This window comes from Citrus clementina, unplaced genomic scaffold (assembly GCF_000493195.1).
Source record: "Citrus clementina cultivar Clemenules unplaced genomic scaffold, Citrus_clementina_v1.0 scaffold_7, whole genome shotgun sequence".
NCBI classification, from domain to species: domain Eukaryota; kingdom Viridiplantae; phylum Streptophyta; class Magnoliopsida; order Sapindales; family Rutaceae; genus Citrus; species Citrus x clementina.
In genome coordinates, this window is record NW_006262075.1 from 9,830,998 (window position 1) to 9,840,165 (window position 9,168).

Consider the following 9,168-nt stretch of genomic DNA (forward strand, 5'->3'; position numbering starts at 1 on the left):
AGCTACAACAAGACAAGATAAAGTTGCTTGACAAGATAAGAAGCATGATAAAGTTGCTTGACAAGATAAGGAGCATGATAAAACTACAGCAAAATGCTTGACAATGATGTAAAAGCCCAATAATACAAGGGCAAAAATGTAACAATAATGTAAAAGCCCAATAATCAAGGGCAGAAATGTAAACATAAACCCGAGGTGACTTGGGATATAAATAAAAGCAATAAGCTCTAAGAGCTTATCATTCAGCCATAACTCCATTATCTTCCATCATCTTCGTTCTAAAATGATCAGCTAAAACCTCTTTTTAGCTCAGAATCCTAAATCAATACATCACTAATCAAAAACAAAAATCACCATAGAAAGGAAAGGGAAACCTAAATTTATTCAAAATTCCTAAGCACTACGATCGTATTCCATACAGTAAGGCCACTCGAGTCCGCTGATCCCGTTGAGGCAAGGAGGCCGTTGAAGGAATAAGGACAACAAGGCTGCAGGTCACTGGAGAAAGATCATAAGGCAAATGAACAAGAATAACTTAGGTAATAATTCTTAATCCTTATCTGTTGGTGGAAGTTTGTTGATGATAGTTGATGAGGAGATTTATGGAGGAAGAGCTAATTTTTTGAAGTGAAATATTTTGATGAATAACGATATCTTATTAGGAAATTCTAAAGAATATATGATAAACCCAACAACTAGGATAACATATAATGATTATACAATGATAATAGACTTTAATTTAGGATCATTTAAACAAAGTTCTTATCTTTTAAATAAAGACGAACTTGTTAGAACAGAAGAACTACAAGCAGTGTATAAGCTTGAATTACCAAAAGAAATAAAAAGAAAAATTATAAACCATATAGAAATAGACACTTTAAAGCATAACATAATTATGTTAACAGTAGAACAAGGAATTGACATAGCCTTGGCATATGTAAAACATGGAAGTAGAGAAATTGGACCATCATACATAAACTACTTAGAAAATTCAGATAATGAAGAACTTGAACTATAAAATATATACTATAAGGATTATAAGGTATATAAGCGAGCAACTCATGACGTAAATTGGATAGACGATCCCGACTGGGCATTAGTATCCTCTGTACTTTGGGATAACAAGCCACGTACCTATAATCAATCTATAATCATGAAATTTATAATGAAATCAGGTATTACACTAGTATAATAAACAATAATATATATTTTATAAAAGTAAAAATATTTTATTCAGAAAATGTAACAGGAAGTTTTAATCCTACATATATTTTGGAAACTGATAATAATTATTATGACTTATATGTTCCTACTCTTCCTAATACATTCCCTAGAACAATTGATGGAGAACAAGTTATAGCCATATTTTTAAGAAATAATAGTGACACGGGATATGATAGATATATATTGTAGAAAGTTTTGACATACACATAATAAATGAAATATATCTTTTTGTAATACTCAGTCATTCTAAATTTTAATTCTCAGTCTAAATTTGATATTCAGTTTAAATCTTAGTTAATCTTAGTTTTGTTTAAATTTGTTTAAATCTTATCTTAGTTTTGTTTAAATTTGTTTAAATCTTAGTTTCATCAGAAACACGATGGTATCAGAGCCATAACTAGAATCATAACTCTTACGAATTAAAACTTTGATAATATTTTATTTCATATAAGTCTAATTGATGGATCCAATACAAACAATAGTTAATAGCATATATACTTTAAAAGTATATAACAAAGAAGAAATAAAAAACCTTATAATGGCTTTAAAAACTAATAAAAATAATATAAGAAATATAGAACTCGAATTAACAGAAGAACTTAGAGAAAGGCAAATAGACACAACTGGAGGAGAAATATTAATAGAAAAGAAAATGAAGTTTATTGATGAATTTATAAAATTTCTAGTATATTGGTATAAGAAGGAAGCATTATGAATCATAATCAACATGCATTTAATATAATACATGAATTAGCAGATTGTATAGATCATATGATTTTAGGATGGGAAAATATATTAAATACATATATAACTCTAATAAATCAGAAAATAGATTTACTAGAACAAGAAAGAATAGGAATAATAAATTTAGGACCAAAAATCTACTCTGAAATTATAGATTTATATGAATTTGATAACCATTTAATGTTATTTAAGGAAATAAACAAAACCTTATAAAAAATAAGAAATAGGTGTAGAAGGGATGAAAGAAATCAAATACATCCACAATTGTAAAAGTTAAAAAATAAAAGGACCCAAAAGAAATTAGTCAAAGAAGAAAAAGACAAAAATCATAAGATACATTGATCGTAACTTAGGCATTCCCTTTTTTTAGATGCTTCCATGGCATAATCTCATTGGTCCATTTTTCTTCACGCCTTAGATTCAACTTCAAGATTCAAGATTCAATTTGAAGCAAACACAACTGCAAAACAAATATAATAAGCGTTAATAAGCCTGCGGCTGACTGGCTGTGGCCAAGCAAATGTAACTCATAGTGACCGAATCATATCTTATTATCTTACGCTAGAAGGTAAACAATGTTCCCATTCCACGTGTCACTCTCTGACCAATCCCCGAACTTTCTTTATATTTCCAAAGAAACCCTCACCAAGTCAAGATAATTACCTTCACTCTACTCATGTAAATACTGTCCTCGATTCGACTGATGTCTGATGACGACATATCCTTAGTCTTTATTTAAAAGGGGAAATTATAAAAAATTCTCCTCGTTCCCTAAAAATCTAGGGTTTCTCAAGAATCGCTAAACCTAGATCCCAATCCTTCAAAATCTCAATTTAACCTCTCTAGGGTTTCAATTGTCGAGGATTCGCTTCAAAATTTAGTACTTTTAGGGGATTTTGCTTGTCTCGTATCCTTCAATTGTTGTTCGGTTCTGAAAATAATTTGGAATTTTAGGGATTTTCAGATTATTTGGTTTTGCTTGAGTGCAATTTCCTCTAGTTACGGTTTCAGTTTGAAGGGTTAAGTGCAATTTCGAATTTTTTTTATAAAATTTAAATTAAAATTCCTAAAACGATTGGGCGTTTAATAATTAATTGATGGCTAGCGATACTACAACGGCGGCCGCAGCTGCGGAAGAAGCAGAGGCGGTGGAGGAGTATGATAGCGATCCAGATGAAGTGAAACGCTCTCTTGCGATGCGCATAAGGGAAGCCAGCGATGAGGAGGTTGAGGAGGATAAAGATTCAGAGCTTCCAATAGTTCAAAGTGTCCACATTCCTGCAGGAGAAGCCGAGGCTGTGGATGAGTATGAGAGCGATCCAGATGAAGTGAAACACTCTCTTGTGATGCGGAGAAGGGAAGCAAGCGATGATGAGGAGGAGGATAAAGAATTTGAGCATCGAACGAATCGTAGGGTCCACATTCACTCTTACGATGAATCTGATGGCCAAGGTGGTGCTCCAGCTGAGTATGATGATGATGAAGAACATGACAGAGAATTGGAAGAAGAAGAAGAAGAAGAAGAGGGGGATGTTTATGAGGATGAAGAGGAAGAAGAAGTTTATGAAGAAGAGGAGAGTATTGATGGGGCAGTTAAAGTTAAAGGAATAGAGGGTAATGATGTAAGGAGGAGTACGGAGGGGGCTGTGGAAGTGAGTGCAGGTAATAATGATAATGGTAATGGTGCTGAAAAGAACGATGCAGTGGAGGAGGGAATGGAGGAAGAGAAGAAGGAGAGTAATGAGCCTTTTGCGGTTCCAACAGCTGGGGCTTTTTATATGCACGATGATAGATTTAGGGAAAATGTTGCTGGTCGACACAGGTACTATTTGATTTTGAGTGACAATTTATAAACTGATGGCTTTATTTTTATTAGTGGCTTGTCAGTTAGTCTAGTTTTGTAGTTTCGTTTTTTGGTGTTGTATGATGATTGTTTGCTAAAATTTGTCTAAAAGGTTTTTAGCCTAGCAGGGTCAAAGGAGAGAAAGCTTTCCAATAAACATCCGTGGTTTATGGAATATTATTAAAAGGTACAAAGTGTATTAGATAACAGAGTGATGCTGAGCTAATCATGAGCTATGATAGCATTATAAAAGCAGCGGTATATGAAATATGCAGTGAATGCTTTCATTTTCATTGTCTATTTGAAAGTGTGTAGTGTAAACATTTTGGGCTAAGTTTGAGTGATGAAGTGCTTAGTAAGGTTCTGTTAGACATAGTTAAATGATTAATATGAGTTATCCAAGCAGGTACAGAGTAGGATATCTAGGTTTGGGTTTGGTATTAGTTTGAAGATGGCCACTGATTATTTGACTATTTATGTATTTGTATTTGTGGGTTTCTAAATGCTTTCTGTTGAATGTAACTGGGGAATGATACATCTTTTGTCATTTGGATGCATGAAGGGTAAATTTTTTGCTTTATTTTGGGTACGGTAATTAGTAGTAATTAATAAAGATTATTTGTGTTGTTGATGAATTAAAACTTATGCGCTAAATAGTTTTGCCCCTACTTAAGGTAGGGCTTGTCTTCACTTTCATCTTATGCTCTTGCTTCCATAATTTGTATTTATTGTAATTCTTATTTTTACTAGTCTATAGAACACAACATTGTATTGGAGCATCTGATTTCTAATTTTTTTTTTTAATAGGAGAACGCACGGTGGGAGGAGGTTGTGGGAGTCAAAAGATGACAGGAAATGGGGCCATGACAAGTTTGAGGAGATGAATTTACAGGAAAGGCACTATAACGAGGTGATTCTCGTACATATTTGTTCAATGCTTGAGTAGTGTTTATTTTCTTTTTCCTTTATCCATTTATTCATTTTTTAATTCTGCTCTGTTTAAAATGTTTATATTCAGGGAAGGAGGGCTTCTAGAGGCCGTTACCGTGGTCGCGGAAAAAATCGGGGTTCAGACCAAGCTTATCCAAGAGGGAACAGGTCTAAAGCATTCATCAACAATAATAACAATCAGAGCCAGGCACCTAAGAGTGTAAGAGGAAGGGGGCCTAGAAAGTATGAACCTGCTAGGAAGAACAGCAATCATGCACCTCCACCACGGAACAAACAGTGAGTAAAAATTTTGATCTTCGTCACATTCTATTTTTAGGTGCCATTTTTCTGCCAATCATGATTTGCCAAATTTATTTATTTTTATGCTGACTTTACTAGATTGGGGAAGCCTCTTGAGAAAACTTCACATACTAATTCAGGGAGAGCTTTCACACCCACGTCAAATTCTGAATCTGATACTGCCTCCAATAGGAAACAGGCGTTCGCATCTAGTCTGAGTTCTGCTTCTCCACCATTTTATCCATCAGGCTCTTCCAATAAAGATATCAATTTAACACACAAAAAGGATGTACAATCTGGAAGTACGAGCAGGAATCTTCGAAATTCGAGCATAGATGAGAGTCTTTCTGTGCAACATGCAAATACAATGCAGCGAGGGAAAAATATAGCTGATGTCTGCACGGACAGGCTTTATATCAATGATTCTAGTTCTTCATCTGCTATTAAGCCTCTGGACAATCTACAAATTCCACCTTCTCAGTCCCGACCTCAAGGACGAGGTGTAGCTGTCCCTCAGCAGATAGCTTATCAACCAGCACCACCTCATAACCAAGCCAATAGAGCTTCTTTAACACAACAACTAGCTGTTCAGCGAAGTCCTGGTCAAAATCGTATTCAAACTTCTGTACAGTCAGCTACTCAGTGGTTAGGCCAGCATTCTGCTAGCAGTTCCCAAGCATCTTCTCCACCAAAATCAGCTTCAGCACTAAATTCAAATAATTCTGGTGAAGTGGAATCACCATCAGAATCGAGCAATTTGAAAAGTGCTTTGGCTGGAAAGGGAAAAGGCAGCCAAGGAAGGGGCTCATTTCTGTATGGTGGGGCTCCGGTTATTGGAGCTGCTGGGAATATGTCTGTTGGTCATGGTGATCAAAACTTCCCTGCCTTTTTGCCAGGTAATGCAAACTTTTTGGCTGAAGTTTCATGCTGTAAATTGTGCTTCAACTTTTAAAATGTTTATTGTTTATCTTTTTGCTAGGCATAGACTTTTTTTTTTTTTTTTTTTCCAAAGTGTATGTTAGAAAAGTTTATTTTTTGTCAGTAATTGATTGTAAAATTATCACGTGTTTTGTTTCCTCTTTTCTAAGTTAATCACTAGTAAACCAGTATTTTGGGCTATCTTTAGACCAGGCTATAAGTATCGGAATGCAGTTTAACTAACCGGAGGTCTGCTGTTCTAAATGAAGTAATATTCTTTTTCTTGGTGGATTTATGAAGTAATTAATAGGAAGATTTCTCAATATTTTTGGAGTTGACTGTGTTTTGATAAATAGATTGTCAACTGCGAAATGGCATCCAAATTTCTCTTTGTAACTCTTTATCCCTGTTTTGATTGATTGGAGCATAGAGCTTGGGTGCGCTGAACTGATGGATCCTGTCACCCCCCCACAAAACTGTTTTGGAGTATAGATTAGGGCTTCCATACACTGATCTGTTTGTATGCATATCTATTGCTTAAATGTGTTTGGTGTTTAAAGGCCGATTAAATCTGCACTGTTTTCTGCATTTATTCACTGAGCTGAGACTGATGAATTTTCCTAACTTGATAAATTTTCTTGCAGTTATGCAATTTGGGGGCCAGCATCCTGGTGGTATGGGAGTTCCTGCGGTCGGCATGGCATTTCCTGGATATGTTGCTCAGCCACAGCTTGGCATGGGGAATTCTGAAATGACGTGGTACAGTAAATTTCTTCTTAAGCGTATATGGTTCCTTGTTCTCCCTTTCATCTTTTATTCTCCAGCAAGGTGATATCTTGGTGGCTTAGTGGCCAATGAATATTCTGCATAGAGCTGAGAACATTTACTTTTCTCTAGTCGGTATTACAGATTTTCCTCTTATGTATCCACGGCCTTGAGGTCTTTGCCTGTCTTGCAATAAAATCTCTATGATAAAAAATATTTAGGGAACAAAAAGGTGTAAACAAGAGAGTTTCTGCTGATGGAATCCATCTGTTGAACTAGTGTATTGATGCCTTTTTTTTTCTTTTTCTTTTTTTTGTGTTGACAATGTTAGGCTTCCGGTTTTGGCGGGTGCTGCTGGAGCTCTAGGGGCCACATATTGTCCACCTTATCTTGCTGTTGATAATGCTTATAATGCTCGACCGGCAGTGCAGACATCTGCAATGGCTTCATCAAGGTTAGTGCAGATACTTCTTTTCTGCTTTGCCTTCATACAGCAATAAATGAAAATCATTTGGGAACATTGGGTGTCGTTTGAAAGCTTTTGTACTATTTAAGAATGATCTTGACTATCATGACTATGTTGATCACCATTTTGAATTAATGTTATTAGATATATATGTGTAAGCCTCTATTTTGGCCGACGGAAGTGATTGCTAGATAAACATAGCTGTACCAGTCTTGATGTATGCATTTTTCCATCTTGATTGCAGCAAAGAGAACAATACTAACAAACCTGAAGGGAAGCCTTCCCAGAGACCTGGTAAGACTTGATGTTGCCTCAAGTACATCTTTGTTGACATGCCATATAGAAACAGTGATTAAGCTGAAGTTGTTTTCTGCAGAGTCTGGTAGTGAAGAATATCTGCAACAACAAAATAAGCCTCAGCCTCGCAGGCAAGTCAAAATTTTCACCCAGTTCTCTCATTAAAGGGTGCAACTCCCTGTTTTCTTCTTTGGCTCTGTGTTTTGTGCATCACTACATGTTGAATTATTTTCTTTACTTTGATGCAGATACTCAGCAATGAATTTGGCCAATGATGTACTTAGATAAAAAGGGCCCTGTTTGAATAAGAAGATGAAGGTTAAAATTATGATCAATAAGACTTTACGCCATTTGGGTGTTGCAAAGTTCTTAGTGTGATTATTTGGTGGTGCAGGCCGTCTTCCAGGCCCTTTGTGATCTCCAGCTTTTGTTCTGGAGCGCTTTGGGCCGCTGTTGGTTCCAGGATAATTTAGGTAATCACTGCTGGCTTCTATCCTTTAATAGCTCATCTTGATCTGAAATACTTTTTTTCACCTTGTTTATTCTGTTCAACTAGTCCTTATCCAGTATCTACTTGAATTATAAATAAAATGCTAGATTTCAAGTTTGTTTCTCTCCTGTTGAGCATTTCAAGGTTCAGAGATAAAAGTAAAAGTCTATATTTGGTTAGAAGGTCCTGTTTTTCTGCTTATTGCATGCATGTTTTTTAACCTTGTGGGGGAGTTGAGATTCATGGATGTTGGAGTCTGACGACCAATTTGGCATTGTGGATGATACTGAGAATCACTTTTTGTTCATTTGATTGTTCTGTTTTCTTACTTCTCTTTCTCTTTCTCTTTCATTGTTTCTTGATCTTCCAGTTATATACGACAAACACCTGCTCATGCTGCAGTCAATTTAAAAATATTATTGTGGCTTGAGAGGGGGTAGTCCCTTTTCCAAATTTGCGGTATGAATCTGCAACCAATAAGATTGCCTTGAATTTTTTTTTTTTTTGGGTGAATAGTTGGATGAACTTGTGATGTTGCCGGTGGTTTTGTTTTCAGGTTATTTTTCTTTTTGTGGCTTGTTTTTTCTTGTCTTACGAAGCTTGTGAGGAATGTGGACGGGCTTCTTCAAGGACTTTGATGAAAAAAGAACCAAGAATTATTGTGCCGCAGTTATTTGCTTGGTTAATTTGCATTTTTCATATTTATATAGATGGTGTTTTTTTCTTTATCCTTATCGAGAAACTTATCATTGAAAAGATAAGTAGTGGTTTCGGGGATACTTACTATGATTTTCAGATTTTTCTTGTTTTCTGGACTGCCTTAACTCGTTAAAGAAATTGTGGGGGTAGAGTATTATGTGTTCAATGGACTCTGAATGCCTCGGTATTTTGTATACTGAGAGTGGGCTAGTGGGTATTTGGATTTTCAGCAAATTTAACAAGCTTTTATGTGTAGACTGTGCAATGGTTTGCCGATGACATAGATAATCAGTTTAATCGTGATTAAATAATGAAGTTCACTTCTATTGTATTTTTCATTTGCATTAAAGGCACAGAATCTTTGATGGTTGAGCAGATTTCTTAGGATTAATTGGGTTCGGTTTACAAGAATTGACTATAAAGGAAAGGCCCCAGAATCCTATATTATATTAGATCATTAAACGAAGTTTTTATAACATCTACTTGTATGAT

At 35.4% G+C, this 9,168-nt stretch overlaps 1 protein-coding gene across 3 annotated transcripts; it reads left to right on the forward strand.

Annotated features, from left to right (window-relative positions):
• Positions 1-258: 258 nt before the first annotated feature.
• Positions 259-8,931, forward strand: LOC18036866 (protein MLN51 homolog). Of its 3 annotated transcripts, none has more exons than XM_024180260.1 (12): positions 259-539; positions 3,074-3,790; positions 4,619-4,721; positions 4,830-5,038; positions 5,141-5,937; positions 6,604-6,718; positions 7,056-7,178; positions 7,435-7,484; positions 7,567-7,618; positions 7,736-7,960; positions 8,348-8,436; positions 8,534-8,931. In XM_024180260.1, exons 2-10 carry the CDS (start codon positions 3,165-3,167, stop codon positions 7,773-7,775), a joined length of 2,115 nt encoding a protein of 704 aa, XP_024036028.1. In that variant the 5' UTR covers positions 259-539; positions 3,074-3,164; the 3' UTR covers positions 7,776-7,960; positions 8,348-8,436; positions 8,534-8,931. The 3 variants fall into 3 exon arrangements, with proteins under 3 accessions (XP_024036028.1, XP_006427082.1, XP_006427081.1); XM_006427019.2 differs by lacking the exon at positions 259-539 and having other exon boundaries at positions 2,675-3,790; positions 7,736-7,805; positions 7,882-7,960; XM_006427018.2 differs by lacking the exon at positions 259-539 and having other exon boundaries at positions 2,675-3,790.
• Positions 8,932-9,168: the final 237 nt, after the last annotated feature.

What these genes read in the sequence shown, in the direction of transcription:
- LOC18036866 (XM_006427018.2), top strand. Translation starts at nt 3,066, where the DNA reads ATGGCTAGCGATACTACAACGGCGGCCGCAGCTGCGGAAGAAGCAGAG. An exon ending in AATGTTGCTGGTCGACACAG is followed by an intron (nt 3,791 to 4,618) that starts GTACTATTTGAT and finishes TTTTTTTAATAG; the next exon opens with GAGAACGCACGGTGGGAGGA. An exon ending in CTTCCCTGCCTTTTTGCCAG is followed by an intron (nt 5,938 to 6,603) that starts GTAATGCAAACT and finishes ATTTTCTTGCAG; the next exon opens with TTATGCAATTTGGGGGCCAG.